The following is a 19,294-nucleotide window of genomic DNA, read 5'->3' on the forward strand; positions in this document are numbered from 1 at the left end:
TACTAATTCCTCCTTTAATTTCTTTCATTGAAAAACCAAATACCACTAGTTATTTTTAAAAGTAAGCAAGATCATTCAACAAATATATATATATATATATATATATATATATATAAGCATCTGCTATGTTCTATATATTCTTTACAACTATCAGAGATCTGGCAATGAACAAAATACTGTACACAAAACTCCTTGCCCTCATGGAACTTGAGGAATTAGCCACAAGCTACCAGGCAGGGCAATAAATGTAGCAGTCAAATCCCAACACATACAGTATCCAAGAACCTAAAACTTGTTCCAGTTAGTACAACAATTAACTGGCTGTAATGACTACAAAGAAAACCTTATAGGTAGGATAACTTGGCAAAGGATCAAGTTGCATATTATGAGCATTCTCACTCTGGAAAAGAAGAGCAAACTAAGCTAAAAAGACAGGAGGACATTATTCTACCTGCTTTCTTTGCAAGGTCAAACTACATCAAAAACAATTCCAAACTAAATATTTTCCTTATTCCTAAAGAAAAACAATTTTACCCCACATAGTAAGTTTAAAAGATGTCTCAATCGTTTCTTAAATAGGCTTTTGATATTAGAAGCTTATTTTAACCATGAAGGAAATACACATAATTTTTAACATGTAACTTAGAATGACTTTAAAGTTGACCATCATAATATAAACTACTTTCAAAAGTTAAATATAACATGTTAAATCAATAGTAATTTAAACCCAAATATGCTTGCACTTTCAAAGAGACATATAACTTCCTCTGGTAATATCTTTTGATTACATGTTTTTACTCAAGGTTTATTTAGATAAGAAAGTCTAAATTTTGTTTTCAGACCAATGGATTATCAGCTGTACTGATATATAAATTAAATAAAAATTTTTGAACACATAATAATACATGCCCTGGAATAAAAATACTGGCATATTATTTCTTAAGAAAAAAAAACAAACGCAAACTAAGTTAATTTACAATGACAGAGGCCCTACTATGAAAACCTGGTGATGTTATTATCTATGAAACCTGGTGTAAGAGAGGCCTCTAGTGGTTATTTTTTGGTTACTAATTCCCCTTCCACCTCAACTCCCAACTCTGGCATTGCCTCTCTTTCTCCCTCTCTCTCCTCTCCCCACTCCCCACTCCCCATCCCCTCTTCCCTCTTCTCTCTCTCTCTCTCTCTCTCTCTCTCTCTCTCTCTCTCTCTCTCTCACTCTCACACATATACACACAGCCTCAAGCAAAACAGCTAGTACTGAATCACTGCATTATTCAATTAAGTCCCCCAAAAACCCCATTTTTAAAAATGCATATTACTGGTAGTAGCTTAAACATTTGGGTTTCTCTAAAGGCCAATGTTTCAACTTCCCTTGAAACCAATTTTAAAAAAATACAGTACAAAGTACAGATCCCAAATATTACTTTGCTAATGTTAGCAATCTTAATTTTAAAAATGAAATCCATGGTAGTCTAAATCGATCCTATGAAAATGAAAAAAAAACTTAAAAGTTACAAAATCAGAGTTAAACTCTGAATGTAATTGATATGTCTTCATTGTTCTTCTAAACATGTTTCTCACTACTATTAACAAATACTCTGATTAACCCCCAGGCACAAATGCAAAGACTAAGCAATCTTGCCCCTTCCTATATATGAAAGATACCCATATCGAATTACCAAGGTTTAACTACTTCCCAGTTCTTCCACAAGACCATTGCCCTTTTTGGGGAGACCTCTCTGTTTCCAGAACCTCCCCATCCTCACCCTACCTTGTCTGTCTTAATATCTTAATATCTGCCTCCAGTGAAGTCTTTTGTGGCAAGAATGGAAATAGCTGGGGGGTGAAAGAACAGGAGGAAAGAATGTTAAATCTAAGGACACTGAGAGCTCCCTCCCAAGGATGGCCACTCTCATACCACAGCTGAATTAGGATGACCTCCACACTAGTACCTCTGAGGCTTTGCCCTGCTCCTAGGACAGTCTAACCCCCACTCTTGATACCAGACATGCTCCCATGTGTAGCCAAATGTAGATTTCCATCTCTAGGCATATCTTCATCTTCTGCTGCACAGTTTTAGTTCAAAAGAGAAAGAAAAGAGTATGAGAAAGAGCAGGAAAGAATAGAGAGAAAGATCTTGTCTATATTATTTCCTAATTTTGCTTTAAAAAACCCACTTCACAAGAACATCAAAATTAAGACATTGCCTTTGGGAGTTCAGGAGAGGAAGCTGTCAAATACTATCTTGTGCACATTGTGTTGAAAGAAAAAAACTCCTGACTGAAAGCAGTACTCAGTGGGTACAGTAGATGAAAGTCATCAGGTCAGGCTCACCAAGGGAACTGACCCATGATGATTTCTTTCAGCTAAATTCCATGACAGTGATTTACCCACTTTCCAAACAAGGAAACAGGAGGAGAAAGGGTTCTGAAAAGCACAAATTGACATAATGAGGTTTGAACAGTAAAACATGTGTTCCTGATTCATGAGAAAATATTGCAGAACTTGTCAGGCCAATGTAGATGACAGTTATAAAGTTTGGTCACCTAGATCCCAAGTACAGCTAGATAATAATGTGTGAGAGCAAAAAATGAGATAAAATAAAATTTAAATTTAAAAAAGATTAAAACCACAAAAATTAGGCATAGGAATCTATTAAAGAAGTAAGCAGCCATATACCTCAATATGTGTCTAAACAATGTGTAACAATCCATATTCACTTGGACTGAATTATTGTTTAAAATGAATTGTATCCATTATATTTTCCTTGAGAAATACAAGTGAGAAAGTTTTAGAAATACCAACATTCAAAAGGTTAAAAATTCTTAAAAGCTGCTGCACAAAACAGTAATTCTCATCTATGTAGAAAATGTAACTATCCAGACAACTCATTTCTTAAAAATTGCAGATAGCTGCCATTTACTGCAGAGTCAATTTCACTTTTCACTTTGCCTTTCACTAAAGACAAACTAGTCCTATTGCAATGAAAATTCAGATGGAAAATGTCTATATACCATTATGAAAAATGGGTAATGTTAAAAAAAAAACAGGTCAAAGTAAATTGTAAGAAGATAAATAAATGCTGTAACTTGAACTATGCAAGTCAATTTACTCAACATGTTATGTTATGTCTTGCTAATCACTATGAAGAAAAAGAAAGAAAAGGCTGAAGAGAATTTGGATAAGAAGAAGAAGATTCAATATCTTATAATCTGGTCTGGGAAGTCCTTAATGAAAAATTCTTATCCAAATGACTTACCAAGCGAACCATGAGGTACCTGGGAAATAGTTCCTGAAGGATGGAGGGGAAGTGGGTTGCAGAATATGGTGAGATCAGGTAAATCTTTGTGGGTTGTGGTAAGGGATTTGGCTTTTCTATCAAGTTTAGTGAGAAACCATTGAGGCCTTCCTGAGACTGAGGGATATGATGTGACTCACATTAGACTCTGCTCATCGAAGCAAGAGACAATAGTTAGGGGCTACGACCAAAACCCAAGTGAGAAATGCTAGTGGTTTGGATCAAGATCAAGGATAATAACAACAGGAAAAGCGGTGGTAAGATTTTGTGCATACTGCATTCTTAAAGCTAGTAGGATCTGCTTTGGGATTAAATGGTGGTGGGGGTGGAGGGGGGCAGAACATGAGAAAAAGAAAAAAATCAAGTTGTAAGGGAAAGCCTTTATTTCAAGAATTAGTATAATCTAATTATCAGTGAACATGTAAATATGTCCAAATTATAAGTGTTAATTTTACCTTCTTGATAAATGTGGAGGTCACTTGCCCTTTGTATACTGTCTTTTTCTATTCTATTCCTCAGTGGTTGATTCTAAATTAAATGACAATATGGTTCTTCAAATACTGAGTTTCTTTCAAAGCATGTCATTCTCAAGTTGTTTTTTCATAAGCAGCTTCCTTGAATCTCTACCCATTTAAGAAAAGTCTTCCTTTCAAGCTTTCAGCACCTGAAGGGCTCACACCACTGCTTTGTTAAGATTGAGCTCACTTTCCAATTCAAATGGAATGTGGTCAGCATCTCAGCAGGGAAGTCCAGTAATGCTCAGGGCCTCACCACTGTTCTCACTCCTTGGAAGATCTGGGAAAGAATAGCTCTACTTCTGAGCACCTGTTTTCTATCAGTGCACCAGAAGAGTGGGCTATAAAGAGAAAAGGGTTGTGGACAGAACTGCATGACGAAAGAAACTTGCCCTTGATAAAGCATGATAAAGGCTCTCCGCTCTCCCCAAGTTGATAAATGACACAATATACAGACTGAACATTCTTTATCCAATACATTTGGAACAAGAAGTATCTCAGACTTCAAAATTGTTTTGGATTTTGGAATGTGTGCATAGACTATATAGCCAGATTACAGAGTTCAAGTGGATATTGGCAACTCTCCAAATTGATAGTACCTTAGCACAGGAGAAGTGAGTTGCTTCACACTCTTGCCAACACTTAGTATTTGGAGTATTTTTAATTTTAATCAGAATGTTGTGTCTCTAGAGGTATTACATTTCCTGATAACTAAAGAAATTAAGCAACTGTCAGGAGTTTTGCCCATCTTTCTAGTAGGATGTTTGTATTTTCTATCTGATTTTAAGAGTACTTTATAGTTCTGGACATAAATTTCCCTTAGTTTTTCCAAATCCATGGGTCATCTGCTCTTTTACTGGTGCTTATTTGAATTTTCTTTATTTTAATGAAACAAAAAGCAATCATCCTTTTTTTAATGTTTTGATAGTGTGCAAAATCATAAAAACATTCACCTATGCTTTCTTCCAAGAGCTTTATTTTTTCTTTCAAAATTAAATACATATTCAGAATTGAAAGTTGTATGATAAAGTATAAGATAATTATTTTTCCTTGTACCTAAGTGAATCAATATTGTTTACTGAAAAACAACTTTTTCCTGTCTGAATTGCAGTACCACCTTTGTCCCAAATCCAGCAGGTCTGTTTCTAGACTCTCTTCTATCGCTTTGGTCCATTTTTCGACTTCATACCAATGCAGTGCTGTCATTACCACAGCCCTATTGGACGCCTTGACATCTGGCAATTAGATGCTCCAACTTTGCTTTTCTTCAAGGTTGTCTTGACTACTCCTAGCCTTGAATTATCACAGTATAAGGTGGAACATCCCTAGTCTGAAAATCTGGTATTTGAAATGTTCTGAAATCTGAAAGTTTTTGAACACCAAGATGAGGCTAACTGGTAAGCCTGTGCAAATATTCTTAAATCCAAAAAGTCTGAAATCTGAAACTCTTCTGGTTCCAGGTATTCTGGATACTCAACCTCTATATACTTCCATTTATTTGAGTCTTAATTTTCCTGAATAATATTTTGTAATTTTCTGTACAATGTTCTGACATATGTGACTTAATTTTCCTTTAGATATTCTTCACGTGAAAGAATAAACTGCCATGTTTTCACTAGAAAACAAAATTTTTGCTGCAGATGTTCTGTGGCTACTCTTAATCAGAATAAGAAAACTCACTTTAATTTCTGACTTGCTAAGAAATTCTCACGATTAATGAATTCTAAATTTTAGCAAGTGCTTTACTCATTATCAAAATAATCAATGGATTTTTAAATTTTCTCTTAATTTGGGGGATTGCATCAATTGCTTTGTGAATGTTTGCAAACATTATCTATGCCATCTATGTTTGTAACAAAATACTGTCTACAATTTTCCTTTATTATGTTGTCCTAAACAGATCTGATACAAACGTTATGCTGCTCTTATGAAAAAGAATTTATGTTTTCCTGATGAGTCCACTCTCTGTAAAAATTTACATAGGATGGTGCTTTAAAAATTCACCAGTAAAGCCATATCAGCTTGGGGTTTTCTTTGTATATGGGTTACTGAAAATGGATTTAATTTCGTAAATAAGGAACACCCCGTGGATAAACTATGCCATCTTAAACAGAAAATAAAAATTCAGATTTTCTAATTCCTGTTTTACTAATTTTAAATAATTTGCATTTTTCTTGAAATTTGCCCAATTTATCAAGGATTTATTTGTAAAACAGTTGACTACTTAATCCATTTGTATTTAATTACTTTCATTTTTGAGTTTGTATCTATCATCTTGCTACTTGTTTTCTATTTACTCACCTGTTTTTGAACATGCTTTCTTTCTTCTGAATCAATTATTTTTACGAATTTATAGTTTTCTTATTAAATTTCCAGATATACACTTTTCACTGTATTTCAGTAATGGTAGGGATTGTAACATGCATCTTTGACTATAGACTAAGAAAAATGCTACAGTTCAACAGTAATCCTAGAACATCAGAAAATTGAGTTCTTATCATCAGGTATACTTTTTGTTGGTTCTACAAAGTTTATTTGGTACATTTCCAATTTTGTAACTTCCCAGGGCAACATTCAAAACCTCTGGTGCTTTCTCGGTCCTCCTACAATGCACCAAGAATAAGCAAAAGGTATGAAAAGATGCATACTGGTGTTGAGTTGACACATAATAAATAAAACTAAGAAATCCAATTTTGTCCTAAGACAAAAGCAACGAATAAAACACAGCTAACAGAAAGAGATTATAAACATAAAGTCTGACTATTATAAAATTCATAAAGATAAAGAAGAGAAGCTAAAATTTAATTAACTAATTAATTTAATTTTTTTTTTTTTTGGTACCTGGGATTGAACTCAGGACCTTGCACTTGCAAGGGAGGCACCAGAACCACTGAGCTAAATCCCCAGTCCCGAAACCTTCATTTTTAATATGAATGCTTGGCTATAGGGCCCTTTTCTCGCACATCATCTCTAAATTCTAGGGGAAAAGCTAAAAACTAAATCTTTTCTCCTTTGATACATGAAATATAACAGAAGAAGGGCCCCAATGAGCAGTAAGGAAAGTCACAAAGAGGTCCAAAGTAATCAGGAAATGACAAGCTGGCTGGCTTTCACTGTCACAGCAGAAAGGTCATCAAACTAGAAAAATAACATGATGAAAGCATCCTAACATAAAACTAAACAAGTCAGGATGATTACAAGTCGGGCTCTGATACATCACTTTCCCATTCAGCCGAGGGCTCTACACTCCTCTTTCGTCTTCCCTCATAGCACAGAGCTCTGAGGATACTGGATCTATATTCTAGGACCATACAAAGATGTAACCAGCAAAGCTGATAAAGGAGGGCAAAAGCAAACTGATATAGAAGTGAATATAAATAATTTTCTCCTTTCTTCCCCTATCCCTCCTCCCTTTGCTTTCATAGTTAACAACCTTAGATGCTGTTATATTTGTGTTTTATTGCAAGCTGCTAGAAATGCTTTTTGAATGTAGAGATAAATAAATATGTAAAATAAAGTTCTAAAAGTTCTTGCCCTGACTACATATCAGAACACCCACCACGCTATGAAAAAATATGATATCCCCATGCAAAAGCATCATCCAAACTAAAAATATAAACTCAAGTGGGAAATCCAAGCTGCAAGTCAGCTGAGATGAACCCTAATTTGCAACACCGGGTTATCTGGTTTAAAAAAAAAAAAACAACAACTCTGTGTCTGGTTTGTTTTTAAAATTCCTACAAAAGGCATTAAATTTTTTTTGCAGTTATAAATAATTCAATATGGATTACTCCTCTTAATTATAGTAACTACAAAAATAAAGGTTTAGAATATTGTTGAAAACATCTGTAACCATATCAAGTGTTTTGATGATGTCAAGTAAATCTACAAAACATTCACTATAAGAAGTCCTCAATCTTCTACTAAATTATAAAACAATCTTCACATAAAAACACTCTCTGTTATACTTTCATAACAGTATCTACAGATTATTTTCACATAACCTAATAAATAGCCTGTAAAAGCTATAATGCCAATGCTCTAAAAAATAAAAAATATAAATACTCTAGGACTGATTTGCTACAACAGTAAATCCATTTAAAAAATACAGTAATGCAATCATTACCTGAACTTTAGTAGATAAGACCATCATAAAAAGGAGTTTAATCTTTATTATGTACCAATATGAGAGTAGATGCTCTTTAAATTATCTACCCATTAATATGAAAGATATAAGTTATAGATAAGGCTACAAGAACTAAACTATATTCTTTAGAGAGGACTATGAGAATCCTATTAATAGTAAGAATGAGATTAATCTAATCAGGCCAAAGATCAAGAGGCAACTTAGAAACTATCAATCAGAGCACCCAGAATCCTGCAACATAATATTGTGTGATCTACAAGAGTGAGGCTGTAAAAAGAATATTTATTACAGAAAAAGAATACTTTAAAGAATATTCTGTCCTCATTTGTGGAGAGAAGATGAAAGAAAATTCAACCAAACCATTCAACTAACTAAATTAAATCTAGCTTACTAAACCATAACCAATAAGAAGCTAAAAACACAGGTGCCTTTAATATCCCTGATATGCTCCCTTATTTGCACTACCTCATTACTCACAGAGCTCAACATAGCTGGAGGCATGAAAGGCACAGTTTGCAATGTTTGAAACACAGAAAAATATAGGAGGAAAAAGAAACTCTAAAGTGATTTGACTCCTTAAATATTAAGCTAATTATACAATGCCCATTCCTTTCACATGGTAGATTTCAAAGCTTTAAGTCAATTGGAAATGCTCATGCAGCTCACAGTTTAAAACCAATTCTTTGCAAGTATCCAACAATTTGCCCCAAGGTCTTGAGGAAATGACATTCCATCAATATTCTATTTATACCTTGCAAACTGTATCCACATCCCAAGGTATTATAGTCCTTAGATCGATGATTTCACAAGACACTCCAAGCTTTTCTCTTGCCATCAAAGCTACTTCCCTGATGACATGAACCTAAGAAGAGAAAAATATTCAGAGACTGACCAGAAAGATTCAGGCCTAAAAACCTAGTTAAATGCTGACATCATTATTTATAGAGTATTGGAATAGATCTGAATGAACAATTCATAAATTTTAGACATGTTATCCATATTCTGCCAAAATAATCAAATATAAATGTCTAAAAGGTAGAGATTCTTAGAGAAAAGGAAAGAAGTAGGTGCTGGAGATTCTGATTCCAAAGATAGCTCACAGTAGGTAAACAGTCATATGTAGTTTGTAAGGAAAAGATACAGAGAAAGAAATATAGGGCAAACATCAAGGAATCTTATAGCTCAACAACATTTAGGAGAAAAACATCAGTAAAAGAAGTTCACTAAAAGTAAAACAAAAAAAGAATAGCTAAAGAGATAAGGAAAAAATAAAAAACAGGAGACAGAATATCCCAGAAGCTAAAGAAAACATCCATTTCATAAAGATAGCAGCCAATGTCACATAAAATAGTGCTATGGGATAAGATCTACATTTAACAATTGTAATACTAGATTACTTTAAGTAGGTTTAGTAAATTAATGGATACAAAGGTCATAAGGTACAGGAATACAAAGAAATTAAATAATTAAATAAAGATAGTATAATATAGCCCTTCAAGTTTAATGATACGATCCAGGCATGGTAGCATATGCCTGTAATCCCAGCTACCCTGAAGATCACAAGCTGGCCAGCCTGGGCAACCGAGTGAGAACTTGTCTCAAAAACTTTTAAAAAGTGGCTTGCACTATGCAAATCAGTACAGAGGTTCCTCAAAAAACAAAACAGATACACCATACCACTTCTTGGGATTAAAGTCAGCATACTGCAGGGATATTTGCATACTATTTTTTTTGTGGCATAATTTACAAGAGCCAAGCTATGGAACCAGCCTAGGCACCCAAAGACAGATGAATGAATAAAGAATATATGGGTATCTATATAAAATGGAGGATTATCCAGCTATAAAAAAAAATTATATCATCTGCAGGAAAACAGATGGAATTGGAGATCATCATGGTAAGTGAAATAAGTCAGTCTCAGAAAGACAAGTTTCACGTTTTCCCTAACATGTAAAAACTCAAAAAAGAAAAAAATGATGGCATGAAATTAGAAAGGAGATAAAAATTCCACAAGAGGAAGGGAATAGGGAGTGTAAAGGAGGATAACAGAGTGGATGGACATGATCTGAATATATTATATGCATGTACAAATTACTACATTAATCAGCACTAATAAAATAGAGTAAAATACAATAAAATAGAAAATGGGAAGGGGAAGGGAAGTTTGGGATGTAGCTCAATGGTACAGTGCTTCCCTAAAATACATAAGGCCCTGAGTTTGATTCCCAGTATCACAAAATAACCAATTTAATAAGTTTAGTGATAAGAGAAAAGAGGAAGACATAATGGTATTTAAAGGGAAAGGCATTCTTTACATATGAAGGTAAGACATACAACTTTTTAATGAAAGAAACATAGAAAAAAAATACCTAAAGAGGCAGGAAGGTGAGGCATCAGCTTGTAGATCATAGTCCTAGAGAAGGGAAAATGGAATGTAATCTGACACAGACTTGCAGTGACAGCTACAAAAGGAAAAGACACCTTTTCTTCAAATACAAAAGGAAGAAAGTAAAGATTAGTAGGGAAGTGTTGAGTCTGACAGAAGAGCAAGGTATGGGAATTAGGACCTACACAACAGAAGCAAGGTGACAGGGATGTGGATAAAAAGGTGGAGGACAAAATGGTTCACCACAACCAGAAAGGGCACTTTCAGTGAGATGTGACTCACCATGCAGCACGGTGACCCTACAGCAGAAGAGAACCAGAAGGGCTGCTGCTCTCTATGCCAAAAATTGGGCGGAGAAAGTAGGAGCTTGGGACACTGTAAAAATCTTTGTGATCATCTTTATATCGAATGCATTTTTAGTTTTCCAAAGTAGGCACACACTATACTGCCCTCAATTCCTAAAATAAAGTATATCTTTTATAGAGAAAAAGTGACCATTTTTGAGAGAGAGAGAGGGAGAGAGAGAGAGGGAGAGAGAGACAGAGACAGAGAGAGAGAGAGAGAATGAGAATGAATCAGAGTCTATGGCAAGAGAAAAAGAATCTTGAGTTTAAAGTTTAGAGGTAGAGAAATATAGCAACAAGACATAGGAAAGGCTGAGCTGGATCAATGGAGAAGGTCTCTGTAAAAGAGAAAAGTATGGAATTCTGAGGCTGGAGCACTGGAGAAGTCCATACGGCCAGCAAAATACTCACAAAAGATGACAGGAAATGGGAGGAAAAGGATCCTAAGTCAAGTGCAGCAACCGGAATGTGGATATAATATGCATCAAAGGTGTTTTAAATCAATACATCTTTTTAAACTCTCAGTATATTTTATCATATGCTTATATACTTTAGTATTACAGAAGAGGCACATCATTTTCACTCAAATCAGTACCACAAACTTTAGGTTGTTTTTTTTTGGTTTTTTTTTTTTTTGGTACCAGGGATTGAAAAGATCTTGCACTTGCAAGGCAGGCGTGGTGCCACTGGGCTAAATCCCCAGCCTGGTTATAAGTAAATTCTGAGAAGAGACTACAGCTAATAATATCATATTACGTACTCGGAATTCACTACTTGAGAATGCATCTTAAGTGTCCTCACCATACACATGTATATACACACAAAATAGTAACTATGTGGGGTTGAATGTGTCATTGACTTGACTGTAATCATTTTACAATGTATACACATATCAAATTATCACTTTGAATATCTTAAATATACTTGTACACCTTAGATATGTATAATTTTGTTAATTATACCTCAATAAAATTAGAGGAAAAAAAGAAATCAACATCAGTAGTACCAAACACACTTAATCTAAGATATAAAGAAAATATCATTTTCAATTCTCCATGTACTAGGATTAAAAATGAGGGCTTCCAAGCACAACATGCATGGGCTTTAAGAGTTGGGATCACCATTACTAACCTGAGTGCCCCAGGCAACTAGAGTAATGTCACTCCCTTCCTGTATGACTTCGGCCTGTGACAGTGGAATAGTGTATGGTTCTACGGGAACCTGTTCCACTAAATACAGAATCGGGGAGAAAAACAAAAGGTTAATATATAAGAAGCTTCTTGTGACAAAGCCTTATCTTTATTTTTTTCTTTTCCCAAATTCTGTAAGTTATTTAAATTAGAAATAGCACTATATGGCTCTAAGATACTACTATACAGGTAAACAAATATAATATATATGTATAAAATATATCAGCTATCCTGAACAGAAAAAAGTCATTAGTTAGAAACTAAAGATATTTTAATAAAGTATGGACTTTAGTCAATAACGACATCTCAGTAATGGTTTATTAATTGTACCAATTGTACCAATTGTACCACACTAATGTAAGACATTAGTAATAGGAGAAACTGGGGCCAGGAGATCTAGCTCATCAGTTCCACTGCCTGGCTCACAAGTGCAAGGACCTGAGTCTGATCCCTGGTACCCCCACCCAAAAAAAATAATAATAGGAGAAACTGTATGTGTCATATATGGGAATTCTCTACAATATCTATTTTTTGTAAATCTAAAACCATTTTGTTTAAAGTTAAAACATTGTTAATATAGCTGCTAAAACTTTATCCAAAATGAATTAAGTTTTTAGACCAATTTTCTATCAAGTAGCAATTATACAGTGGTTTAAAAAACAGTGGGGAGAGCTGGGGATTTAGCTCAGTGGCACCTGCCTCGCAAGCACAAGGTCCTGAGTTTGATGCCTGGTACAAAAAAAACTCTAAAATAGTGGAAATATAGTAGAACCAAATTTTTAAGTATATTTTACTTTTGCACCAGGCATCAATGAACATTTCATCAACTGTTACGTTGAAATACCTTCATTTTCCTTTTTTTTTCTTAAATTATTTTATTTATATATTTTAGGTATACAATACATTTACATTTATCATTGGGTACTTGTACCTGTACATGATGTATATTGGTTATTTTTTCCTCATTCCCTGTCCTCCCTTCACTCCCTCCACCCTTCCCCATTTACAAAGACTGTTTCCATTTTTTCCTTTTCTCATAATTTTTCCTTTCCCTTCTTTCCTTTCCCCTTCCTCTCCCACTTCCCCTACCCCTTTGGACCTTTTCTTCCTATTTCACATTATCTGTTATTCATTTTAATCCTTATTTACACTTTCAGTTTCTCACACCAAAGCCACCTAAAACAGACCTCAAAAAGATAAAACGAATCAGCTCCACCAAGGCAGAAAGAACAAGCCAGTGGTATCCCAAAGAAAACTATTTTATGTCTTCCTGTGCAACCAAATACATTCAATAAAGAACTGAATGAACTGAGAATTTTAAAATGGAGTTGAGTAGGAAGTTGATGAAACTTCCCAGTTAGGGAAACTTTCTTGAGTTCTTCTAAGAGAAATAGAATAGCATAAGAGCTGAGTAAAATTGTCTCTCCCTTTTGTTCATTTTCCTGGCAGTCTTTTTATTATATTGTTATACACACTTTTCTTTTTAACTCAAAGAGCATTGCAGAGTAAAATGGAACCAAAAGCCCCCTTCTGCTGCCCAGTCCTTCCAACTTCACTGCCCAGAAATAATTAATTCTAACAAATTCCTGAGTGTTTACAGTTCACTGCTTTCACTCTTTCAGTCAAATTCCAAATTCTCTTCCTACATTTGGCAAAACTCCTACCCTACGAGGTGAAGTGAGTTTCACATGCTTGCTTTCTAAACTTCCCTTGCATACAGGTCAAAAGAACAAGCTATCAATCAAATGCACCTAGACTCAGAATTGGAAGCTCAAGACATGAAAGCAGAGCGGTCCAGAATTCATTCTAGAATACTAGAAACAGTGCAGGAAAATCCAGCATCCAGGACCAGTGGTATCAATGACTCAAACTGCAGTGCAGTGCCCACTGGCAGCCTCTGGGGCATGTTTGCAGGACAAATTATTTTGAACATTGCTTTAAGCCTGGCTCTCAGGCACCCCAGAGATCTTTGAGCTATTTATTATCCTTCAATAAATATTTTCTGCTCATATTGAGCTCGGTTGATTTTATTTGCTTAAAAACTAAGAATTCTGACTGATGGTATACACTTCCAGATATTTACAATATGCAAGTAGTCATACATACATATAAGCCTATCCTTTATCTTTTTATAAATAGAATCACACTGTACACACTACTTAGAGCCTTTATAAATTCAACTTCTTTTTTCATTTAGCAATATGTTTGGGCCATATTTCCACGTCAAAATATAGTTTTAACCCCTACATAAAAACTATTAAATCTAATAGTGCTGTCAGTTTTGTACCAAGGAATTTTACTCTGTGTGTGTGTGTATGTGTGTGTGTGTGTGTGTGTGTGTGTGTGTGTGTCCACACCAATAACATCAGATGAGGTCAGGTGCATCCAGGGTGATGTGGCCATAGACTAAACCAATAACATTAATAACCAGAGAAAACTGAATAGTATTTAAATGATCAACATGTTTAAATAAAAAAGAAAAATGATACAATCTTTTGTAGGTAACTCTTAAAGGTAGATAAGCTAACAAACCTAAGACATAAGCAGTGGTAGAATACTTATAAGCATTAAAATATCTTTTCGAAGTTTTTGTGTAGCACACAAACTATGTTGTTAGATTCTTACACTGAGCCACAATTTACAAGTCAATTCTTTTGAAAATAACATTTCCTTGAATCACAGCCATGCCATTTATTTATATATTGCCTATCACTGTTTTCACCTAGTATAGCAGAGCTGAGTAGTTGGAACAGATACAAAATGGCCTACAAACTTAAAATATTTACCATCTGCCAGCCCCAATTATAAAAAGTGCTTCCAGAGATTAATTCTACTCCATTCTAAACCTAGTGATGGATGAATAGATGGATGGAGGGATGGATGGACAGATGCACAGACGGACAAATGGACAGACATGGAGCCAGATACACTGAAGTAGAGATACATTCTACTTAGCAGTTAACCAGTGTGAAGGTGAAGAACAATGTTGATAATATGTGACCAAAAATAGCACACAGGTTTTCTGCCATGATCAAGTCTTCTGGTAGCAGGATCTATGTCAGTAGATAAGTCCTGAAGTAGCACACATTTAGTCTTGCTTACGAAGTAAGTGGTTACCACTCAAAAGTCCAGGCTTTCCTGCCTTATAAATGAGATGGCACCTGGTGATCAGCAAATCCCTAGAACACAGGACTCTAAAGGCTGCCACTCCGAAAGAAAGGGGTTCTCATCTTGGCCTATTGTCTTTGAAATGTTGCCAATGATTGACTGCTTTGTTCTCTTAAATAAATTACCCAGAAAAAATAAGCTCTCATTATTTTAACAATTAAGGAACAACATAACAAACAATGCTTTATTCTCTATTTTAAAACTATTATGTAGAGAATTAGATCAAGAGTCTTATATTAAGAACAACCAAAAAAATCTTTACTAAGATTTGCATCAGTTTAATCCTGAGATCAGGAAAATAAGAATATAATTTTAATATGTTCATTCATTTAAACTTGGTAAACAAGTCACTTGAAAAGCTAGTTAAAATTCTTTTTGGCATCCAAAACTACAGATGTTGGCTGGCCCACCTGTTTGACTCTGTATTTATTTTCCAATAAAGAAGGACTTCCAAACAAACAAACAAAAAATTCACAGGCATTTTGTAGTTACATTAATTTGAAAGTAAAACTCATTATTTCAAATTAGCATTGTAGTATCCCTAATCCATGGCTATGTGCTTTTTGAAAGACCCAGTAAACAGAAGTCAGAGCATAAGTTTTCAAGAGCTGACCATATACAGTCAGCTTATAGATTTCTATGTTCATAGCAGTGAAACTGGACCCATTCTATTTCACCACCTGCTAATTACATTGAATTTTTTGCACTAAAGGAGCACTCCACAGAGAAATCCTGAAGTACAAAATATATACAGTATTGATGAAAATGTACAACTTAAGAAGCAAAAAGGAAACAAAACTTTTCTAAGCCAAAATACAAAGATAAAATAATCTGACAGATTTTTAAATCCACACTATAGAATTTCTACATATTTGCTTGCTTGTACGTATAAATGCATTATACACATATTTCCAATTCACTTACAGATTCATGGTATGAATTTGCTCATGTTGGCCATTTTAGTTCCCATCCTCCACATTGCTTCCAATTTTCCTTTAAGAAGGCATCTTAAAGACATTTTTTGAAAGAGACGGGATGTACAAATAATATGTGTAATAGTAATATTACTTATTCATTTGATAGTGAGTGTGTACCCAACATATTCAGCCATCATGTGAAATGCTGGGTTGAAACTGAAAAGGGTAGTCCATGCTACTGAGAAGCACAGACTAGACTGGGACTTACAAAAATGGAAGGATATTACTAGCCAACAAATAAAAACATATTATCAGCAACAAGAACAAAGTGCTCTAGGAATACAAAGAGAGGCAAGCTGTTACAGGGATCAAGGCAGTTTCCCCAAAAATGAATGCAACTGATGGAGGCTTAAAGAAATGGAGACCTGGCATGAGAGAAAATAAAAAGGGGATTCCACCCTGAATGCTGAAATGTTGAAACTTTATTAAGGTATTTATATAAATAAATGCTGAAACTTATAAATTATAAAGGCTGAAACTTATGAACTATATTCCTACATCTCTAGAAAGCATTTTCCAATTCTTTCAGATTTAATATATTAATAATTTCTACAGAAAGCATCTGCAGAAAAGTAACCACTCAAACTTAATGATGCCAGTTTCCATGCAAAGCACACTATGACCACCTCAGAGATAATAGGGTCATTTCTCCTTCCTGGCACTAATTTCCAGTAATGGCAGTTTCCCACAAATGTGAAACTTGGGTAGGGCTTTATTCATATTGCATTATACATGATAGTAAAAAAAAACCCAAAAAAACCCCAAATGTTCCATTGAAAAAGGGTGTAGAATATACATTCAAAATGTTAGTTCATGCTGCCTGGTTACTGTAGCATATTCAAAGTTTCCATACCTGAAAAGATCTATCTCATTTGTTAGAATTAATAGTCCAATGAAAGAGAATAGTAAGTGGGGCAAGTCTCTTAGCCAAAAACCTAGCTCTGACCTTCTGGTTATCTAATTAATTCAGTAGTCTCTGACAAAGTATTATATTAGTTTTTACCCCATTATCCCACCTGTAATCATAGAGACATCGTAGGAACAGAATGAGGACATATTAAGTTAATCATCATGGGCATCTTTTGTGTTCTTGGAAGAAAACAGCATTATAATTTAAAATAATTGAATGATAAGAGTCATTAAGGCAATAAAGAAATTTTTCATTCTAGGAAGAGTTTTCTTATCCCTATTATTATTATTTGCTGTATGGCACTGACACAGGTGCTGCAGAATCATATATCTTCATGAAAGAAATTCTGTTTTGAAAATGTTAGAACAAACATAGAAAATGAGGCTACTGATAAGTAATGCAATTGTGATAGAAGCACAACAACATTCAGGATTATATTTGTAGTCTCCTTATCTTCTGAGATGACTTTAACTATACCCTAATTGAATAGAAACATAGATTTGAAGATTTAAATTAAATATCTATGCATCTCAGGTAGCATTCTGCTAGAAACTCTTGACCACTAAATAAAAACAAATAATCAACTAAGCTGTCTAGGTATAAATAAAGCATCAGGCCAGAATCTGTAAATACTACCTTGGATATAACCTGGAGACTTGCCATACTGAGCTACTTCGACATGTAAGACGAATTTAAGATTCTAAATATATTTGTAAGTTATCATTTCAAAATATCATGTTTGCTTAACACTGAAGAGTAAAAAATTCACCTTTTTTTTTTTTTTGATACCAGGGATCAAACTCAGATCCTTCTGCTTGCGAGGCAGGCAGCAGAACCACTGAGCTAAATCCCCGGCCCCAACACCTATTTTTTTAACTGAACAGAAATATCAACTTGAAACAAACCCCTAGTCTGATTTCAACACAAATGCAGTCAAAATATTTTTTCTTTAATAATTATTTGGAAAATCTCACATTTTCAATTTTTTCCATAATGAGATAAATGAGATCTTATCATAATGGTTGGAAAACATGTATCATAAAAAAAAAAAATAAAGTATTTTGTATGCCTTATTATGAAACTTCCAAATTAGCCTTATTACACTTTCCAGTCTCATGTAATACAGTGCAACAAAACAAGATTTTATGAAACTGATATTCTGTAATACATTATGGAATATATTATGGAATATATTATGGAATATTATATTATATATTATAATATTCCATAATATATAGTATTCCATAATATATACTCCATAACATATAATTTATATTCCATAATATTATAATATATCATATTATAAATGTTTGATATATTATTAAAATTTAATCACATTCATAATATAACTTATTCAATCTTCTCAATTACTCAGAGGTATTTTCACATACTTTCCAGTATGTTGTGTTTCACAGTTTACCAAAAGTTCTACAATATCAATTTTCATCTTTCATGTTTAATATATTTGAAAACCTATAGTAAATATTTTCCAATGCATTGTCTATACCAAAGAGCTACATATGAACTGCATACAAGGTAAATTCATATGAAGTTGACACTTTTTCATCTTCAAGCCAGCAACAGATATAGTCTTGCTTTTTCCTGAGATGCCTTCAAGGTATCTTTCTACTTTACAGAATGAGTGGTTTCTTTTTTAAAGGTGCTAATCTCTTTAGCGACCACACTTCCTTTGGCCCAAATTGTCCACATGGATCCTATTGAGACAAAATTTATATTTTTTAAATTGTTCTGCTCTGCCCTTTGCCCCTAATTTTTCACTATAAATCTGACTCAAAGCAGCCAGTAGTATCAATGCCACAGCCTAAATATTAAGGCAGTCTTGAAATATCCTTTACCAAATTACTTAGTCCACTGTCCTTTTTCTTAGTCTCCTGCAAAGTCTCAGGTCATGGGCAAAATATACACAAGTTTTTTGCCAAAGTATAACACATATGACCTGCAGTTCAAATGCTAATATATTCTTGAGCCTGGACTTTACTACCTGCATACCTATCAGCATTCTGATCTTCTAAGATATGACCAAAATTACCCATCAGTCTTTACTTACAGCATTCTAGAGCTTCTCTACCCAAATTTCCAAACCTTTCCAAACTGCCAGCAAACCGATTTCACAGGCTTCTAAATCACATGGTTAACTATAGACACAGCAATAACCCCACTCCTGGTACCAATTTTCTGTATTAGCCAGCATTCTCATTGCTGAGACACAATTCCCAACATCTACAACTTAAAGGAGGAAAGGTTTAATTTGCTCACAGTTTTACTCCATGATTGGCTGGCTCCAAGTCAGAAACAGAATGGGTGAGGGACCAAAAATAAACCCACAGCTATGCCTCAA

The 19,294-nt window shown here is 34.3% G+C and overlaps 1 protein-coding gene across 9 annotated transcripts in view; it reads right to left on the reverse strand.

Annotated features, from left to right (window-relative positions):
* Positions 1 to 19,294, reverse strand: part of Bckdhb (branched chain keto acid dehydrogenase E1 subunit beta) — a 184,869-nt gene that overhangs the window by 112,407 nt on the left and 53,168 nt on the right. For 7 of the 9 annotated variants that reach the window (XR_015441570.1, XR_015441571.1, XM_087188130.1 and 4 more), the window contains 2 exons: positions 11,822 to 11,919; positions 8,712 to 8,822 (listed from right to left, as the gene is read on the reverse strand). Coding sequence is in view for 6 of the 9 variants with exons in the window: in XM_087188130.1 (XP_087044256.1) it covers positions 8,712 to 8,822; positions 11,822 to 11,919 (209 nt within the window). In the remaining 3 variants the exon portion in view is untranslated. The remainder of the gene's footprint in view (positions 1 to 8,711; positions 8,823 to 11,821; positions 11,920 to 19,294) is intronic. The other 2 variants (XR_015441572.1, XM_087188129.1) reach the window with 1 other exon arrangement.

This window comes from Heterocephalus glaber, unplaced genomic scaffold (genome assembly GCF_053883595.1).
Source record: "Heterocephalus glaber isolate CG9 unplaced genomic scaffold, H.glaber_assembly_v1.0 deba00001523, whole genome shotgun sequence".
Lineage (NCBI taxonomy): Eukaryota > Metazoa > Chordata > Mammalia > Rodentia > Bathyergidae > Heterocephalus > Heterocephalus glaber.